This window comes from Mobula hypostoma, chromosome 9 (genome assembly GCF_963921235.1).
Source record: "Mobula hypostoma chromosome 9, sMobHyp1.1, whole genome shotgun sequence".
Lineage (NCBI taxonomy): Eukaryota > Metazoa > Chordata > Chondrichthyes > Myliobatiformes > Myliobatidae > Mobula > Mobula hypostoma.
The window spans coordinates 39,088,436-39,110,479 of NC_086105.1; the positions used below are offsets into that span (position 1 = coordinate 39,088,436).

The 22,044-nt window shown below is 39.8% G+C and overlaps 1 protein-coding gene across 2 annotated transcripts in view; it reads right to left on the bottom strand.

Annotated features, from left to right (window-relative positions):
- The window catches only part of scube1 (signal peptide, CUB domain, EGF-like 1), a 273,608-nt gene that overhangs the window by 86,877 nt on the left and 164,687 nt on the right, over positions 1-22,044 (bottom strand). For both annotated transcript variants that reach the window (XM_063058118.1, XM_063058117.1), the window contains one exon: positions 3,656-3,772. In XM_063058118.1, the coding sequence (XP_062914188.1) occupies positions 3,656-3,772 (117 nt within the window). The remainder of the gene's footprint in view (positions 1-3,655; positions 3,773-22,044) is intronic.

Sequence of the window (22,044 nt, forward strand, 5' to 3'; positions counted from 1 at the left end):
ATTTATAGTATAAGTCCACTTATCCATTGAAATTAAATTGCCACACTGCAACCATTTCCATAATCAATCCCTTCGTAATCAACGATTACCTTCTTCGCTATCAACAACACCTCCTAATTTGATGGCATCTGCCAAACTTATAGACCAAGTCTTGTGCTTACGTATCCAAATCTTTTACGTACAGTAAATAAAGAATATACAAGGTTCCAAACACTGATCCTGTGGCACACTATTAGTCACTGGTCTCCATTCTGAGAAATAACCTTCAGCCACCATCCTCTGTTTCCCACCTTTGAGCCAATTTTGAATCCACCCAGCTAGCTCTCCTTGGATTCAATGGGACCTTCTAGACCAGCCTAGAAGGTGCCTTGTCAAAGCCCTTGCTGAAATCCAAATATACAACATCCACTGCCCTATCATCATCTACATTTTTGGTTAACTCTTTGAAAACTTCTAAAAGGTTTGTCAAGTGTGACTTCCCACAAATAAAGCCAGAATACAAGAGAGGCAGTGTACAATGCACTGATATGTCTATTAAGACCATTTATTACCTATAATCAGAGATAGACTTCTAGGCAATATTTTTAAGTTATATTACATGTTACAAAGATATTCAGTGTAATAGGTGAGAGATACTTTCAACTTCATAAAATAAATAATCTATTTTTAAAATTGTGTGACAAGTAATAAGGTTTTCAAGCACGGTTCATTGATTGGGTCAAAATAACTACAGACTCAGAAACCCCTAACTATAGCCTTGTTCTGAAACAGTTATTGCTGTTTTGTTGGTTCTCAATGTCAGCCAATGCCAACCTTCTGAGTGAGCAAATCCCACTCCAGAACTGCAAGCAGAAAATTTTCCAGGGAGACCATAAAGTATTAGAGATGCAACCTTTCATATAACATGTTAAATTTAAAAAAAATCCTGCTTTTTCAAGTGGACAATCTCTGCAAACTCCTTCCTATGTTTCAATGGAGTTAACCTCACCAGGTTGGACAAAATGGAATGAACTACAAAATTATGGGGCAAACCACAGAGGTGGCATTGACCAATCAAATGCAAATGGTATAATACATATCTCAGAGAAACAAATATTTTGGGATGCAATCAGTCAAATTCCAAAGAGTGCTGACTGCCAGGAACCCAATGGGCTTCTCTCTGTGACCTCCCAATGCTGCTATTCTTCTGACTTCTTGATCTCAAATGAAATCTTTGCAGTCCTCCCCTTCTTCCACTTCTGTCCACTCTACAATTATGATCATCTTTCCTTATTAGCTCAAATCATGCATCAAAATACATCACTTTCTGCTTGTCTACCACGGTCGCTAATAAACTAGTAAACTTTATTTTCCCTGGCCTGAGTAGTTTGTTGTCATTACTGTCCATGGGATTTCAAACAATCTTCTTCAGCATCATAATTCAGATGAATTGATGGGATGCAGTGGAGGTTTTGTTGATCACTGAGAAGATCAGTCGACTTTAGAGAAATGGCACTTTCACTAAGGACCTTCTCTTGTCCGTTGTAAACCAAACGTATCATTTGTTTTGCGTTACTCATTTTTTTAGGTCCCTGGGCTTTAGTCATTTTAAATCTGGTAATTTAATTTGAATTGGCATTCATTTTCAAAATCTGTCATGCAATGGTCCATAGCTAGGGTATGCTTTTAAATAATATTTTTCCTGCACGTAGATACACTGTTGTACATGCTTATACTGTAAAAGGTACAACACTTATGAGAGTCAAAGTACAGGATGTGTGGAACCAATAAAAATGATCAAAATTTCCCTTTGCCCTTCCCTTCTATGTCGACTAATAAAGTTTACTTTACTTCATTGTCGCCAAACAATTGATACTAGAGTGTACAATCATCACAGCAATATTTGATTTTGCGCTTTGCACTCCCTGGAGTACAAATCGATAGCAAGTAGTAAAAATTTAAATTAAAAATCATGAATAGAAAATAGAAAAGGGAAAGTAAGGTAGTGCAAAAAAACCAAGAGGCAGGTCCGGATATTTGGAGGGTACGGCCCAGATCCGGGTCAGGATCCGTTCAGCAGTCTTATCACAGTTGGAAAGAAGCTGTTCCCAAATCTGGTCATACAAGTCTTCTAGCTCCTGAGCCTTCTCCTGGAGGGAAGAGGGACGAAAAGTGTGTTGGCTGGGTGGGTCGTGTCCTTGATTATCCTGGCAGCACTGCTCCGACAGTGTGTGGTGTAAAGTGAGTCCAAGGACAGAAGATTGGTTTGTGTGACTGTGTTCATGATCTTCTGCAGCTTCTTCCAGTCTTGGACAGAACAACTTCCATACCAGGAGAAATTCATTGATGCATGCCAATTATGAAACTGAACACCAATGCTTTTATGACATAAAATATTGATGTTACATCTGGAGTTAGGAATCAAAGCAAATCGAATTCACACAATGCTGGAGGAACTCAGCAAGTCAGGCAGCATCCATGGAAATGAATAAGCAGTCCTAATGAAAGGTCTCAGCCCGAAATGCTGACTGCTTATTCATTTCCATGGATTCTGCCTGACCTGCTGAGTTCCTCCAGCATTGTGTGTGTGCTGTGCTGGATTTCCAGCATCTGCAGAATCTCTTGTGTTTAAAATGTAATTCAAGGGATTATGGCTAATTTTACAATGTGCATATGCAATGTAAATAACATTTCTGAATAGCAAGGTCTGATCAACATATCATTTTGGAGGTCCCTGGTTGACAACTTTGGCACTGCCACGCCTGTCAGGAAATTATCATGGAAATGACATATCTTTTAGGAATTGAGGCCTGCAGAGAGGTAAATCATGTCTTGCAACAACTCCAGGATGACTACCATCTGTTTTGTAGGCCCCATTCTCATATATAATTCTATGCAGACAGTGTTGGCATCAGGCCTAGTGCTGTCACCTACAACTGCTACGTGTTTTTTCTACCTATGGTACCATGCCAAGCCTCGGATATCCTTACCTTTATCTGTATCCTGCTTTTAGTCTTCTACTTGTTTAGCACAGGGAAAGCATCATGTGATGTTTTTAAGTTTTCCAAAAATTTTGAAATTTTGCATATGAAATTCTGTCTTGGAAAACTGAACACAAGGATCGATTTCAGCCTGGCTGAAAACAACCAACACCCACTCTTGCATAAATTGTACCAAATATCAAAAAACATGCTTTCGTCTTGAAATAGTTTATCATAAACTCTCACTTGAATCACCAAGATCAGGAGGAGGAATAATGGTATAAACTTACAAAAAAAACTATTAACAATGGTAGATTTTCAGAGAATTAAAAGATTTTCTTTGTTCTGAATAGTATCAAATACTATTTGCAGATCAACATGTACTGTTCTGCCTACAGTTTATTTGTCTGGAGATTTACCATTTTTAGCACCACAAGGGCCGGTTGATGGTGTAGTGGCATCAGCATTGGACTTCGAGGCAGATGTTCCTGAGTTCAAACCCAGCTGGGTCCCTACCTGGGCAGCAGCAGTATCTGTGCAGAAGAAAGGCCTGGCAATCTACTTCTGTATCTTGCTACGAAAACCCTATGGTCCATTAGGTCATGAAGAGTCAAACTTGACTTAATGACTGAACAACGAAGTACCACAAAAAAACACTGAAGGCTAATGAAATATTTACAAGCACAGGAACTGACCTTTGCATGTTTTCCCATCAGGTTGCAGCGTGAATCCAACAGGACAGCTACACCGAACTCCTGTAGCAGTATCTTTGCATGTACGATCGCAGCCTCCATTATTCACAGCACACGTTTCTGTCAATCATAAATTCAATATGGAAAATATAATTAAGCTTCAGAAATATCAGATTGACATTTACTTAACAAAGCAAAAGATGATGAAAATTCTATCACAAAACAAAGAAGTCTCATATTAAGATGATTTATATTTAAAATATGAATAAGCAGCAACATATTCTGTGCAGTGTACATTTAGTTTCTTTATAATCTATCTTCCTGCTTTTCTGTATGAAAGTGCTTACTTATACTGCAGTGCAGATACGCAGGAACAGTCAAGTAGCTCACTTGTGAGGTTACAATTGATTATGGGCCAATCTGATCTCAAAGCCACCTACAAAGGTGTCCTATAAAGATTAAAGCACGATACTGGTTATCCATTCCCCTCAAAGCCCAGGGGCACTACAAGCATTTGTAGTTCTCCATTACCTTCCAGCTGAATTCATCATATACTGGAATCAAACCAAGTATCTTCCTTATGTAGCTTCTTTTTCTGTTTATTAAATGCACCACTAATGAAGGTTATTTTTTCTAAGCACAGGGATTATCACTAGACTGGAACATTTGCTGAAGTAACAAGAATAAATGCAGAGAATGGTATCCTGTAAAAAGATTCTCTGTTTTAATTACAGCAAAACTCTGCACAGAATGTAGCATTGCAAAGTGTTAAGGGATATATTGGAGCAAAAAGAAGATGCGCAAGAAAGCGAGCATTTCATCAATATTGATTTCTCACCAAGTGAAGTCATTGTGGGTGAATATCAGAATTCAGTTAATCATCTGATGAGGAGTAAACCATGTGTATATTTCTACATTTGGAAATCTAAAACATCAAAGTATTTAAGCATAACGCAAACTAGCCTGTGAAGAACACCCTAGAAGTTAAAATATCCATTTGTAGAATATGTGGATATATGGGACTGCAAGAGGCTTAGAAATGCAATCTGACGATTTTGCACATATCTATTTAGCAAGATTCAATATAAAGGCTTTTTAAAGAGATGAAATGAAAACAACAGTCTGTAGAGAATCTTTGAAACCCCCATCACAGCCAAAAGACTGGTGTCATGAATTTTATAGTGAGTTCTAACATTTAATGGCAGGTTCTGTTATTTCTATTCTGTCTGTAACAGTGCCCTGGATTTCTACAGGCATTCCTGGTATAGTTTACCGGCTATGCCTCACTAAGCCAATTTGACTGCAAATGTCTATCACCAAGCTCTCTGAATCCAACTTGACCATATAAGTATTGTCCTTTCCATTTCCCAGTCACCCCCATTTCCATTATCCAGAGGGTATGGATGTCCTTTGGTTCCTGGAATAGTCATTCTTGGTAACAAAGCCATTTTCAAAGTGTCTTCTCATTTGAGCTGAGGCAGGAGAAGATTTCAGAATTTGACCTTTGAATGGAATTCAAATGGATTTAAATGAAAATAGTCTTGAGTATTGATCGGAGTGAAAGCTGAACCTCAATGCAGGGTTAAATATGACATCAAGACCAAGAAGAGTCTGATTCAGTTTCAGCCAATGACTAGAAAGGAAGATGGAACTGGTGGCAAGATGATAAAGCTTGTGATGGGAACTGAAAGTATTGAAAGTATTGGCCTCATTGATATTTAATTGAAGGAATTTTCTTCTCACATGGAGATAAGCCTTGTTTACTAATGAAGTTGCCAAGGTGAGCCATGGAAATAAGCAATAGGAGGGGCTAAGGATAGATCCATGATGAGCATGTGATAATGGAATCTGTTTGGAAAGAAAAGTCATGAATGTCAATTTAATGGCTATGACTGGAAAGGTTAGAATGGATCTGGATTTGTATCATCTCATCCTGTTGAACAACACTGGACAGTGTTGGTGGGAGGTGTGCTGTTGTCAACCATAACAAAAAGATGATGAAAAGTCTGAGAAACAAGAGAAGGAAATACATTTATCACAATCACATAGGCTGCCATTAATTGCCTTGACTAGAGCTATTCTTGCAAGGTGACAGAAATCTGAGCAAAGGAACTCAAGAATGGTGTTCTGGGCAGGAATGATGGCAAAGTCCAAGGTCCTTTATGAGGAAAGGTTGATGATGACACATTTTAAAATGAAGGGAGTGGTATCTGGGAAAAGAAAATTACCATCAACATCAGAAAAACAAAGCAGTGTAAGGTGGGATATGGTGAAAGGATTATGACAAGGATTGCATGATTGGGAAATAGGAGAGACAGAAGTTACAGGAGCTTGATTGGAGCTGTAAGGATGCGGGGAGAGAAGGGAAGAGATGGATATGAACATCATTACAGGTTTGTCCTATTGACAAGGGCAAGAGGAAAAACCAGCAGAGCATAGTATTATCCCAGATGTGATGACAGAGCTATTCGTGAGCTAGTATTTATTATTTGGAGGTGTTCGGGAGAAGAGATGGCAAGCAGGGGCCAGTCAATGGGGCGGGGTGTGGCTAATGGCTAATAGAATGATCTAATAATATTGGTAAGCAGATTGACAGATACATGTAGAATTCAGAAGTGATTCTTTCAGATCCAATAACACATACTGAAAGCAGTTTTCTACTATACCTATTCCAATTGGATGTTAATATTGGGGATTGCACTAGGGAAACTGACAGGATGACACATAGTAATAGCTTTATCGGTGATATGGGTGTCAATGGTGAAAGCAAGGGCCTGGTTGAGATTGCCGAGCAGAGAGGTGGGGGCAAATTGAGCGGCAAAGGTCAGACAACTGAAAGATCAATAAACTGAGAGGTCAATAACCTGAAACGCTAAGCCAGATTTTGGCATGAAAAGCCAACACTTCCACACACAATGAGCAGTATTCTCCTGTTGAACTGCCAGGAAGTTCAGGAGTTCCATGCATGTGTGCACGAAAGCTGAAAACTCAGCTGTGTCGAGTTATTTGCAGGGTTTTTCACAACTCTGTTCTATTGCTGGAATACTCTAGTGATGAAGGAGCAGGTTGAGGCCAGTATTTTCAGAGTCATATTTTATTTACCTGACTTTTGTAATTTAGTTTTAACTGAATTTAGGTTATTACATTTTTAATAGACTTAAAATGCTTTTATAGGTTCTGAACATCAGGCAGCTGTAGTAATGGATAAACCTAGAGCTATAGCTGAGTAGATAGTTGGATTCCTGAGCTGGACTTGCTCTGACTCCACTGACTAGGTAATGGGATTGACACCTGCTAGGTCCTGCTATGCTACAAAGCCTCACTACCCAGCCTGGAGCCAGCTCCTATATACCAACTCTTCACAGGCACAATGCTAGCATGATCTCTTTATATTGGTCAGCAGTGAGTATAGGTGGATTATTGCTAACTGCAAGTCCTGGGGCATTTACTTGTTTCTATTCAGAAACTGTCTGAATCGCCGAGCATTTTCAACCATTTCTGCTTTTGGGAGCAAGTTAAATTTGGAGAGCTTGGGAGTAAACACAGAGGATATAGTGTTGATGGGAAGAAGGTGGATGTGGTGGGGGGGATCATAAACAGGGATGTCCCCATCTGTGACTGGAAATGGCAAGGTAACTTGAGACAGCAATGATGGCTGAAAATATACATTTTGTTGAGTTTCAATGGAAACAGGGAGAGATTAAAGGAAGATAAGGGTTGAGAACACAAAGAACAAAGTAATTGAATTCAGACAAGGATAAAAAGATTGTAAGATTCAGAGGCTGTTGGGAGAAGAAGGCATTGAAGATGTATGAGTGAGAACATATTTGCTTGGAAAGGTGTTATAGAATCAATGTCAACAGAATGTAAATGAGATTAATTAAGGCAGTTATGACAATGTGTTCTGTAATATCCAATATTATCCAAGATTGTACTTTCAGAAAATTCTGCCTGAAGACCAATGGACCTGTCACCGATAACTTTACTTAATGGGCAAGTGATGTGCCAAATGAAACAAAAAGGTATTTTTTTAACAAATTAAATAATTCAGCAGCCAGAAGAAATTAAAGGGGCATGATTGTTATCGGTGGTGAAGAATACCATCAGATTCATACAGTGAAATGCATTTGTGTTAACAACCGACACAACCAAGGATGTGCTGGGGACAACTCGCAAGTGTTGCCACACAATCTGGCACCAGCATAGCATACCCAGAGCGTTTAGTAGAAGAATACAAGCAGCAACAACAAAACAAAGCAAGACAACGGTGGCAAAGCAAGCCCCATTCCCAGCCTTCCACTCATATACGCACTCACACACACAGACAGGCCTCCAACACCAGGACAGGTCTCCTCCACGCTTCCAGTCCTTGGCCCACAACTCTCAACTCTCTCGGAATTGACCTCTGGACAAGCCAATCCAAGGGCTTCGACCTTCGGACCTCTACCTCTATAGTCATCACTTCCAGTTTTTGACCTTTGGGCTTCTACCTCCAGCCTCTCCGTGCTCTGGATTTCAAACATTGGCTTTCCACACCGGATTCTGCTGACCTGTGTATTGACCTCAGGATTCACTGACCTTCACGCCTTTACCTCAGGACTCGCCCATCACAGGTTTGAGATTTGAGCTTCAACTTCACAGATTCAGATTCACATGAGCCTCCAACTCTGGGACTCACCAACCTGAGGGGATGGTCACTGGCCCTCATGACTTCCGTCCGTGTAGTCCTTCAAATTGGGACTCACTGACCTGGGAATCACTGGTCTCCTCAGCACCTGCCTACCCAATCTCTGGGTCGAATGCAGAGTGAACCTTCCTTGGACTCTGAACACCTGACTCTTCATTTACAGCCCCGACCTCTAACTCTCCTCATTCCTGTCCATAAGCCCTAAGCTGATCCCTAATTCTGCCCCCAAAACAATCCCTATGAACCCTAAAAAAATCAACTGTCAGAGCCACAACATTAATGGACCTCGGCACCATTTTGACTGGACTTAGAAAGGACAGCTACCTAGAAAGTTAAAATCCTGCCAACAAAGTAGTTCAAGGTATAAAGCCTACAGGTGTGTAGTTGAATTTATGCAGCGTGTCACATAATCTCATGAAGGAAAATTAGGAGAAACTAAGAGGAGTAACATAAAATAATAATCATCAATTGGTGTACATTGCAATTGGATGGGGCATGCATATCCAGACTGAGCTAGTGTGTGGACATGTGATTACAGCAAAGACTGAAATGATGTAGCACTACATTTCAAGTTGCACATGTAGTGAAAACCATTTACTCATCAATAAGCTGCACATTCATGCTTGTTTTAAGCTTTTCTTGAACTACTTGGTAATCACAATCCAAGAGCAGAAATGAGAGCTAATGTTTGTGATTTCAGGGCAATCTTTGTCTGATAATGTGACAAAAGAACCAATGCATTCATGGCAAAAGTATAATAAGTAAGAAACCAGTTCTCACAGACTCAAAAGAAAATGTCATTGGCCCAATACAATTGCATTCTCCTCAATCATAATGAGTGGATAAATATGTAGTGATAAGCTATTGCTTTTAACGCTGTGACATGGGAAAGTGGAGGCAGGGTAATGTACAGATTTAAATGACAAGTACAGAAATCTCAGGTATCTGCACTTGACCTTTATGGTTCCCAGCATTGCCAAATTCACCACCTACATCTTGACAGGTTGTCATTGATCATACAGTGAACTGAACCAGCTATGCTAACACAATATCTGCAGAACTGATGAAGAGATTGGCTAATGGCTCATCCCATTAAAGCTTCTCTGGAGGTACAAAATCAGAAATTTGATGGGCCACCGATCTGCTGCTTGGATCATCACAGCAGCAACAATGATCAAGAAACTTTATATCCAGCACAGATGTTAATTTTACCTGGTTCCTTCAACTGAGCACAATACTGACCACCTCACAACACATAAAAGCAGACAAGATGAAAAGCGTTGACAGTGGCAGCCTACATGCTAGAGTCAATAATCAAAGAGGAAATTGCAAGTCCTCAAGCAAAGTTGAAAATATCATCAAACCTAGTCAGCATGATTTTATGAAGTAAGTCATCACAGTGAATGGTGGTGCTGGCTCGAAGGGCCGAATGGCCTACTCCTGCACCTATTGTCTATTGTCATACTTGACAAATTTGCTTAAAATCCTTTGAGACTGTGTCAGCAATCCACCTCTCGAATCAACGCCATCAATCCCTTTCCCCATTTACTGTATTCATTATAATTTACTTACCAATTCACCTACTGGACAGCATATGGGAAGAAAACTGAGCACCCAAGGGAAATCAGTACAATGGCAGGAAGAACGTGCAGGGTGCACACAGATAGCAGCAGAGGTTAGAACCAAACCAAGGTTGCTCGAGCTGTGAGACAGCTTCAAAGCCTCTGTGCAGCCCATCTTACTTTGACAAGACTGGGAACTCCTATGGAACAGACAAGGTTAAGATTGTGATGGTGGGAATGGCCGGGAGGTAACACAGGGAAGGTAAAATATTCAGTTGAAAGATGTAGAAGTTCTGTGGTGTAAAGTGTTTTTACGCTGCATCAGCCATAGAGAATAATAGCTCACGGTGATCACTAGAACAAGAAAGATAGAATGTTGTAACATGATGAGCTGAATATCCTTCAAAATCTAGAGATCCTGATCTGATGTTGCACGGTGCCTGAGCAAGCTAAACGTCCATTGTCACATGGAGTACCTGACATATTTAGCAAGAAATGATGTTACCAAGTTGGCTGAGCAACAAAACAGAACAATCCAGTGAGAGGGCACAGCAGACCAGGAAGTAAACAGCTCAATTGTTTATCTCTTGAAATATGACCAGAGTAAGGATTAGAACATAAGTGTATATCAAGGAAGAAAATGAAATATTTACTGTATGAGGAAACTTGACTCCAGTTTACTGGAGGAGAGAGGCAATGGGAACTCTAAATAGTTCACTGGTTCTTCCATTATCCTCCCATCAACTAATATTGTCACTGCGTTCAATGTCCTAGACTCACAGAGGCATATACCTCCCTTCATAATTAGCTCCCTCTCTGTAGCTGAAAACTTAGACCACTCCTCCCCTCCCACTGACACACACATAGACAAGAGTCTCCACACTCACACATCAATTACTTTCTACAGTGTCAGAAACCAAGAGGTGACGGCAGCACCACTATGCAATGCCACTGAAGAAATTCTGGAGGTGGAAACACACCCTGTCTCACAGCATCTGAGCCAACTGAACTCCAGCTCTTTTGCTTGCACCCTGTGGGTTGCAAACAACAGATTAGAGGATATATTTTCATAGGATAGTACTGACATTACTGGATTGCATTCAGTCAAGAGACAACTGGAATATTATTTGCTAGCTCAACGAAGGGGGCTAGCTCACTCGTCCTGCTCCACAAGATTCAAATGGTAAGCATTCAGGAAAAGGCTTCATGGATTCAGAGTGAAAGCTTTGTGCACTATCTGCCCTACCTGACTAACTGCATGAGGCTGATAAGACGAAGCTGTTTTCTGCTGCAACCAGACATGTAAGATCAAGCAGAATCATCCCACTCTGGGGATGATAAACAATTGTGTCGACTGCTGTTGACAGCTCTCCATTATCATGCCCAATGACTTCAGCTTCAACAGAGACAGATGGGGAAATTATTCAAGGTCTTTGAGGAGAATTGGGCTGATAACATCGGAGTTCTGTAAATTATTGCCTGGGAGAAGACTATTGTCAGAGTAGAGCAGAGGGATGCTACCAGGAGTAGTCATTTGCCTGCATACAGCAAGACCTAAACAACATTCATGAATGGGTTCATAAGTGGCAAATGATACGTGCACATTGATAGCGAGTTTGGGAGCATGTAAGAGACTGGGGTTCCTGTAGTGAGCCTCCTGTCCTTTAGCTACTTCTGACACCTCAAAGACTCCTCACTATCCAAAAGGTAAGAAATTGGAAATGTTCTCTCCATTTGCAAGGGTGAGTTCAGTTCAACAGCATTCAATCAGTACCAAATCATCAATTACAAAGCAACTCATGTAGCACTCACCACCCTAAACATTCACTGTCTCCACCACGGCCACACCACAGTTGGTATCTACAAAACGCATAGTTACTTGATGAGCTAACCTGACTGCACCCTACCAGTCAGGAGGACAAGGACGGCAAGCACATAGGAATGCAAATATTGTATCTGCATTCTCCCTTTCAAGTTGCACACCGTCATGATTTGGAAATATAATGGCTGCGCCTTTATTATCTACTCTCTCTCTCTCTCTCACTTGCTGCTCCCAGAAGAAAGTCCCACCATTTGAATGGTCTCTCTCCCTCTCCTTTGCTGCTGTCGGAGGATGGTGCCAGAGTCCTGGGTCTTGGGCGGCATTTGATCAGCATGGTTTGCGGATCGGACCCTGTGGTTCACGTTATGTGTTTCTGGTTTCTGGTCATTCCTTTTTTGTTGCTATTTTGTGCAATTTGGATCAGGGCGGCCTGCAGACAGCGAACAGCGCAGAGCTGGTTTGAACTGAACTGAGCAGAACTGAATATGTCTGGACTCATTTGATGATGACTTTGTGGGTTGATGTTTCATACTCTGTTTTCGCTCATTTTATTTGCCACTTGTACATTTTTTTAAATGTGGGGCGGGGCGGGGGGGAGGTTTTCCTTGAACAGGTTCCAGGGTTTCCTTCGTTTTGTGGGTGTCTGTGAGAATACAAATCTCAGGGTTCTATACTGCATACATTTTGATAATAAATGCACTTTGAATCTTTGAACTAGATACAAGTTCTTAAACTCTCCCCCCACCAACATGGGGCAGTATCTTGACCAAAAGAAACTACAGTTATCAAGAAACTTCTCAATGACAATTATCAGGGTCAGTAAATAATTCCTTTACTGATGACTGTTCTCTAAAATGACTAAAGATAATTATTTCTCTGATGAGAGGAAATTCCCACAATCTTCAGAAGCAAACCTTGTCAGGGCGGGTGGGGGTTTGGAAGGTTTAATGGTAGTTGTACACCTAGCTCACAGCAAACCTGTGCCCACTGTCTACAACTTCTCTTTCCTGAATCTCACAGTTCCAGGATGTTTTTTTTTTCTCTTTTTTCTCTAATAGCCATCATTCATCTGATGACTAGCTGGCTCCAAAATAACTGTCTCACCTCAACTACCTGGGTATATCTTATCACTTGATTCTCTCTATCACTTCAGTCTCTGCAAATTCAACTACTTGTTCTCAGTTTTCAGGATCTGATAAAGGATCAGTGATCTGAAATACTCCTCTGTTTCATCCTCTACAGATCTTCTTCTGATTCACCTGCTGTAAATCTCCTGCATTTTCTTCTTGTACATCACACTCATCTACCGCCCACTCTGGTGAACTTGGAGCAGACTGTCAGTGGTGAGAAGCATGGAAATATAGTGGTACAACAGTACAGCCAATATGGACAGCAAGCACAATGGATAAGCACCATGGCAGGCATGCAAGCTAACACCATAGTTAATAATTTTAACTTCATAATTTACATTTAATATTTCAAGGTCATGAAACCAATAAACAGTCATTTTAAATGTTCAAATTCAAATTACTGTATTGGTTCATAAGAAACAGACAAATGCATGCATATTGAGTTCCCTTTTTAAAAACTGAACACTTTATCAGCCTTGGTAACATCAAGGAAGGATCTAACCAATAAAAGACTGGAGGCAAGGATTTCTGTTCACTTGAAGCAAGGTACCTGATTACCCCCATCTTTGATGCCGCCCTCTCCCATATGGACAATATAGATATCTTGCCTATTATTAAAAGTGTATTATAATATTTGGAAACTCTTCCATCTTGTGATCCTCTAATTAAATACAAATGCAATCCTCCATTCTCAGCCAAAAGTTAGGATGTTTGGAGACAGTGATGACAACTCCCTGACCTTTAGCATATCCTTGAACAAGGATAGGAGCAAATGATATGGGAAAGTATTTAATTGAAGGAGGGCTAATTATTATGCTATTAGGCAGGAACTTGGGAGCGTAAATTGGGAACAGATGCTCTCAGGGAAACATAAAACAGAATGTGGAGGTTGTTTAGGGAGCACTTACTTTAGGTTCTGGATACGTTTGTCCCATTGAGACAGGGAAAGGATAGTAGGCTGAAGGAACCATTGTTGACAAGTGAGATGGAACATTTAGTCAAGAGGAAGAATGAATCAAGTTTCAGGGAGCAAATATCAGACAGGTCTTTTAAGAATCAAAAGGAGCTTAAGAAGAGAATTAAGAAAGCTAGAAGGGCCATGCGAAGGCTTTGGCAAGTAGGATTAGGAAAAACCCTGAAGTTTTCTACACATTCGTGAGGAACAGGATGACCATAGTAAGGGTAGGACTGATCGGGGACAAAAGTGGAAACATTCCTGGAATGGGAGGAGATAGCAGAGTTCCTTAATGAACACTTAACTTTAATATTTACTAGTAAGAGAGACCTTGATGAATGTGAGAATATGATGAGTGAACAGTAGAACAGATAAATGAGCTGGAATATATTGAGGTTAAGAAAGAGGCAGTGCTGGAATTTTTGAAAAACATTAGGTGTCCCAGGGCTGGATGGGATATACACCAGGTTACAACGAGAAGAGATTGATAGGTCATTGGCGATGATTCTTGTTTCCTCATTGGCCACAGGAGTAGTACCAGAAGATTTGAGGACGACAAATATTATTCCTTTGTTCAAAAAAAGTAACAGGAATAATCATTGGAATTATAGACCAGCAAGTCTTACATCAACGGAGAAAAACTATTAGAAAGAATTCTTAGAAAGAGGATTTATGAACAGTTGGAGAAGCATAGTCTGATTAGAAATAGTCAGCATGGCTTTGTGAGGGGCAGACTGTGCCTTGTGGCCTGATTTAACTCTTTGAGGAAGTGACAAAACAAACTGATGAAGTTAGAATGGAGGATGTGGGTGTAAATGGATTTTAGTAAGGCATTCAACAAGGTTTCCTATGGTAGGCTCATTGAGAAAGTCAGGAGGCATGGGTTAAGGGAAACCTGGCTATGTGGATTCAGAAAAGGTTTGCCCACAGAAGGCAGAGGGTGATAGTAGATGAAACGTATTCTGCCTGGAAGTCCACAACTAGAGCTGTTTAGTGGGGCTCTGTTCCAGGACCCCTGGGCTTTGTGATTTTTATAAATGACTTAGGTGAGGAAGTGGAAGGGTGGATTAGTAAGTTTTCAGATGATGTGAAGTTTGGTGGTGTTGTGGATAGTGTAAAGCGTTGCCATAGGTTACAATGAGACATTGACAGGATGTAATACTAGACAGATTGAGTTCAATCCAGAAAAATGTGAAGTGATAAACAGGGAAGCTGGAGCTTGATGGCAGGGTACAAAGATAATGGCAGGATTCTTAGCAGTGTGGATAAACAGAGGGATCTTGGGGTCCAAGTTCATTGATTCCTCAAAGTTGCCAAGCAAGTTGATAAGAAGACATTCGTGTTATTAGTCGGGAGACCGAGTTCAAGAGCGATGAGGTAATGATGCAGCTTTATAAAACTCTGGTTAGACCACAGATGGAGTATCGTGCCCAGTTCTCGTCACCTCATTATAGAAAGGACATGGAAGCTTTAGAGAGGGTGCAGAGGAGATTTACCACGATACCACCTGGATTATAGAGCATATTTTGTGACAAGAGGTTGAGCAAGCTAGGGCTTTTCTCTTTGGAGCAAAGGAGGATGAGAAGCAATTTGATAGAGGTGTTTAAGATGATGACAGACACTGATAGAGTGGACAGCCAGCCAGTATCTTATTCCCCAAGGTGGCAATGAGTGTAATTTTATGGTGACTGGAAGAAAGTGAAGGGCAGGTTTCAGAAGTTTTTTTTTTTACACAGAGACTGGAAAGTGCATGGAACACCCTGCCAGGGATGGTGGTAAAGGCAGATATATTAGGGACATTTAAGAGACTCTTATATAAGCACATGGATGAAAGGAAAATGGTGGCTATGTGGGAGGGAAGGGTTAGATTGATCTTGGAAAAAGTTCAAACATTGACATAACATTGTGGGCAAAGGGGTAGTACTATGCTGTACTGTTCTAAGTTCTATTATGGTGTTAATGAAAAGTGGCCCAATGATTGCATGAGACTAGGTAGATGAACAGTCTAAATTTAAAAGTCTTGGACTTCTTAACTTGGAATCTCACAGGAATTTAGAAGGTTGAGAGGGGATCTCATTGAAACCTTTCAAATGCTGAAAGGCCTATAAAGAGTAGATGTGGAAAGGATGTTTCCCATGATGGGGAAGTCTAGAACAAGAGGGCACAGCTCAGGATAGAGGGGTGTCCAATTAAAACAGAGATGCGGAGAAATTTCTTTAGCCAGAGGGTGGTGAATTTGTGCAAATTTGTTAACACAGGCAGCTGTGGAGGCTGGGTCATTAGGTATATTTATGGCAGAGCTTGACAGGTTCTTGATTGGAAACAGCATCAAAGGTTACAAGGAGAAGGCCAGGGAGTGAGGCTGAGAAGGAGAAAAAGGATCAGCCATGATTGAATGGTGGAGCAGACTTGATGGGCTAAATGGCCTAATTCTGCTCCTATGTCTTAAGATCTTATGGTCTTAACTAAGGAAACCACACCATCCTGGAGGAAGCCTTAAAATGAATGGAGTATAGGGCAGGATCACCCACTAGGGTGGATTGAGAAACCCATCAACACAGGCTGTTTGACTGAAGGAAATTCTTGATGGGGTCCCTGGTTAATTCAAAACCACAATGTTGCAGATGCTGGAAGTCTGAAACAAAAACAGAAATTGCTGGAAATGCTCAGTAGGTCAGACAGTATCTGCGGAGAGAGAAAAAGAGTTAATATTTCAGGTTGATGACTTTTCCTTGTCAGAAAGGACTATCATGGGTTTTTCTCCCACACTGCGTTTTGCTCCAATCTTTTGCGCTTGATGAAGTTTGAGACTCAGCATCCTGAGTAATGCATTTCTTGTTCAGTGGTCAGAGCAACTTATTAGTACTTGTTAATGATATAGTGATACCTTTCTTTCCTTTGTATGACACGGAATTCAGAAGCTCTTCTTTGGAACCTTAGATGGATCCATCCTGAAAGCAACTTTGAAATGAAAGAAAGACTTACACTTACCTGTGATTACATTAGTTTCAAATGAGATTGTTGAATTGTATGAATAACTACATTATATGCATGTAATAATAAGACCTGGCATTGATTTCATTTGTGAGGAAGTTATGCTGCTTCTTACTACCCAAAACATAGTTGCAGACAATAATGGAACCATCGGTTTGCACCTTTATGGAATTCCAAAAGAAAATCATTCAAACACTCTGGTTATTGGGAACAATTGCAGAGGCACATTTGGGAGATGTTCATAAGCACAGATATAGTGAGTTAAGTTGGTGGGCTCTTTCGGACAGCTATCTGTTAAATTGTAACATGTCTCTTAAACTATTGTACAATTGTGAGTAGAGAAATGTCATTGTGTAGTGAAGTTTTACATGGGTCACTCTTTTGTAGATGGAACAGCATTTGAGTGTCTATGAGGAGAAGCTGATTGCTGGATGTTTCCTGTTGCATGCAACTCTGGGAAGCCACGTGGGAAATGTAATGGCTTGTACCAGTGTGGTTTCTTGTCATGGAGCATTGGCTTTGGAAATAATGGGGGAGGCTGTCAGTCCTGCTCTTTGGTTCCCTTGATATAAATATCAGGGAAATCACATGGGACGGCTTCCCTTCTATATCGTGCTTTGTTCACTTCAAAGAATACCTTACTGCGTCTGATGTTGAGGCTTTCTGCCTCATTATCTAAGTTCTCCTGCACTTACTCATATATCTCAAGCAAGGGATCTGTTCTCTCCCTGGATGCAGCAGTTAATGAACAATGAACCCTATTTGGTCAGTAGCAGAGGGTAGATCCTGATTGGTGCAGGCAGTGAAACCTCAACCAAAGGAAGCTAATGGCAGCTACATCTAAGCCTGTGATCTTGGAGCGGCCTCAATCTCATCTGGCAAAACAGTCCTATCATTGACATTCACCATGCTGTCTGCATGTGGAGACCACAGCTTGACTTCTCAGGTAGAAACTCAAATCCCCATAGCGTGACAAATGAGATCACTTCTATACCTTGCCTTCAGTGTCCTACGATACCTGATTGATAGCCATTAATTATCCAACAGATCCAACAAGAGCACTAAGGGAGCATTCAGAGTAAAGATGGTTGAAATGTTCAAATGGCAGTATAGTTCCATGGACAAAAGGAGCATATTTCAGATTGATTAGCCACTTTGCAGAGTATCATGGAACAGACTGCAGACACAATGGCTCTTTAAGTATCAATAACAATCTAAAAGATGCTAGAAGGCATGGTTGTGATGACAGGGACCAACAAGTGGTGCTACTCAAGACAACATAGCCCAGTCTCACTCAGTATGGCATTGTGTGAGAAACGGCATTACTTGAGGCATGTCTGATGATAAATCGCACCATCATTGCAGCTGCTGTCTTGATGGGAAGTGGTCTGTTGAATTCTGAAATTGGCAAGAAATGATCCAGAAAATATTATCACTGTGTTTTTCTCTGGAAATCAGCTAGAAGCTTACTAAAGCAGTCATTACTGAAATATGTGTCCTTCATGAAAGGAAACAGCTCCACTGGATTGAATTTCTAGGCCCAAATATTGCTTGTCTGGCCCATGAAAGCTGAATTCATGGGGAAGCTCCAGATGCAAGAGCTCAAACACACTCATTTACTCAATGTTTTTCAAAATATAAGTGTCAAACATAAATTTCAATTTCAAGATTTAAGAAAATAGATTTTTAAAATCTTTTTGCAATTATACATTGGACATACAACAAAAAGGAACAGGGTTTGCAATGACCACAAAACAGAGTTCATTTCTCATATCAAATTCTATAACCAAATTGTATTTTAGTGAGGGTAACGTGATTTATAAACATATAACCATTACAGCATGGAAACAGGCCATCTCGGCCCTTCTAGTCCGTGCTGAACTCCTACTCTCACCTAGTCCCACCGACCTGCAGTCAGTCCATAACCCTCCATTCCCTTCCTGTCCATATATCTATCCAATTTAACTTTAAATGACAATGTCAAACCTGCCTCATCCACTTCTGCAGGAAGCTCATTCCACACAGCCACCACTCTCTGAGTAAAGAAGTTCCCCCTCATGTTACCCCTAAACTTTTGCCCTTTAACTCTCAACTCATGTCCTCTTGTTTGAATCTTCCCCACTCTCAATGGAAAAAACCTATCCACGTCAACTCTATCAATCCCCCTCATAATTTTAAACACCTCTATCAAGTCCCCTCTCAACCTTCTTCGCTCCAAAGAATAAAGACCTAACTTGTTCAACCTTTAAAATTTAAAGTTTAAAATTTAAAATTTAAAATATGAATTTCTTACTAGTCTCAAATACTGACCAAGAAAACATCAACTTAATCTTAACTAACTACTAGTTAATTACTGACATCTTTGGCAAAAGACTGCTTCAATGCTATGGAAAGATAAAAAACAGAAACCCCTGAATTTACCCTTCAGAATTAGTTAATACCACTGAACTAATATGTTCAATGGAGTCTAGAGTACATATATCAATTTGACAAGACTGTACAGACTGCCCTTGTCGAATTACAAACAAGCAGCATCTGGGTTTTCTCTACTTCAAATGTTCCTTCAAGAAAAGAGGCATTAGAATGAATGGGAGGGTACTATTAAGGTCACTGAACTCACTATAAGCTGTGTCATTGAAATTTCCCAGTACAAACAGGACATTCCAGTTTTTTTCAAAATGTGATTCGCCATACAGTGACGGAGAAAGTGAGCCTACCCTATTCATGGACTTGTAATTAAAATATAATTTCAGTCAATAATTTCACATTCTAAATTTTAAAAGAACTACTATAAATACCTTATATTGTACTCTACATTAAAAAAAATAGGATATATATGTGATAACCAGTATTTCTGGTTATCATGCTGTTTGCATGGGCATTCTGACAACACTTTAAGTGTCCGATGGAATTTAATTATCCAAACTACTGCAGCATATACAAATCACTTACCCTCATTCTCTTCATGTGAAATTTTATAATGCCTTTCTAAAGTACTTCTATTTGGGAGGAACTCCATTAATTCCCTTTGAAGACAGACAATAGAGCAGCTAGGAGTTAAGATTTGGTGATTTGTGGAAACAAAACAGTTTTTTCCCCCTTTGCACAACTAAAAATGTCCAGCTTCAGCAGTAGGAGCTAACTGAGAGTAAGGGTTACTCTCAGAAGCAGAACAGTCAAATGATTTTGTGGAAGAAGATCTGTTGTCATTTGCATTTTGCATTTTGTTTCTGCCATATCATGGATATTAAAAATACTTCTAATCCAAAGGGAACAGACAATATAGGCAAAACTGACACTTAAGCTGTTCGCTGGTATAGATCTGCTGCAGTTGGGTATAATCTACAGTTGAAATGCTAGAAAGGTACAGCAAACGTAGACATGAGAAGCTATTTAGCATATTGTGTCTGTGTCAGTGAAAAAAGGACTACCAGCTTTCCAGCTGCAGACACACAGTCTTGCAGTTCTTGACTCCTTAAGTACACATCCAAGGATTTTTTAAATAGTGGTGAGGATTGGAGCCTTTACTCTTCTTTGAAGCAGCCATTTCCAAAGCCTTATCACCAATTTTCCTCATCTCCCTCTAATCTCTCGACCAGTTACTTCAATCTATCCTTAACTGGTTTTGATCTCTTTATTAAGGGTAGCAGGTTCCTCCAGTTTATTTTATTGAGGTCACTCATAATTGGAAGTATTTGCATTAAATTTCTTTTCAGTTCCCTGTATTCCACATATAAAAAAACAACATGAGCTTATCCAATCTAACCTCATAGTTAAAGTATCCCAGTCCTGGCAACATCCATGAAATCTGCTCTGCATCCCCCCACCCCAAAGCAATTACATTTTTCTTATAATATTGTGACCAAAACTGTGTGTGGTACTCAAGCTATAGTCTACCTGCAGTTCTAGCATAACCTTATATTCAATGCCTCAGCTAATAAAGGAAAATATCCAGCAGGTGTACACAACCATTTTATTGAACTACCTTTTCTATCTTTAAAGACAAACTCATGAAGAAATGTTTGCTCCTGCACACTGTTCATTATTCTTTCATTTCACCTCACAATTTCCTGCATTAAATTCCTTTCGCCAACTAATCAGAACATCTATATCATCTTTTAGTCTAAGACTTACTTCCACACCAAAAGCCACATGGTCAATCTTGGTCATAGCCACTTGGTTATTTAAGTTGACTGCAAATATCAACCTTTGGTGTCATTCAAATTAACAAATAATAGAATAGTGAATATTCATTGATAATAGGATATAAATTAAAATTGGACAACTCCAAGAGACAGGTGTATGAGTTTTAATTGCATTATTCGTGGCTACCTCAGTGTTTGCAAATATAGGTACACATGTTTTAAACTGCTGCCCAGCACTAAATTCCACACCAATTGATGAAATATAGAAACCGCTTAGATGAATAATGTTCAAGCTGTTTACTGCTTCCGTTTTGTTTACAAAAAAACATCATGATCACAATTAACAGTTGAAGTTCAATTCTCAATAATGCCATCTTTTATCTAATAGATCTGGTAGTACAGAGTAATTTTTATCATTACCAGTATGATGATAGTCCGATTAATTTTGCTATCTGGATCTGGGGCAAGAAGAAGATTTAAAGTAGTCTATAATTGTAAGTACTTAAGAATGTACGTTTGTTTAATGATCATCCATTATTAAAATCAAGGTCATTACCTTTTGTATTAGTCACAGAAGTTTCAAGACCCAGCAACATTTAGGGCTTAAATTCATCACCAGCTACAGAAGCTAGTATGTTTGTGGAACAAATCTACCTGACAAGTATTCAAAGTTTCACTTAAATGCAAGAACTAAAGCGTAAAACCAATGCTTGGGTCAGATATTGCAATTGCTTTTAATTTGTAGAAAAGTGTAAAATACCATGTCAATTCATTGTGCTTCAGACTGTAATCATTACAATGCATCCATGCTAGCAGAAGAGCAAAGATTCATGCAAAGATTTTATTTGTTGTGGCTTGTGAATATTCGGTCACAGAAGTACTTGATTATGGTTACTGGCAATTCTAGAAAGCGCAGACTTCAAATGCAAAAATTAAAAGTAACTGCTTGACTGACAGGTCAAGGCCATGATAAAATTTGCAATGAGTAAGTGCAAGACCCTCCTGGTATTATAATATGGTGCTACATATAAACTTTATTGGTTTCCTTTCTGAATTTGTGGGTAATGAAATTCATTATCTAAGTTCACTGCAATGAC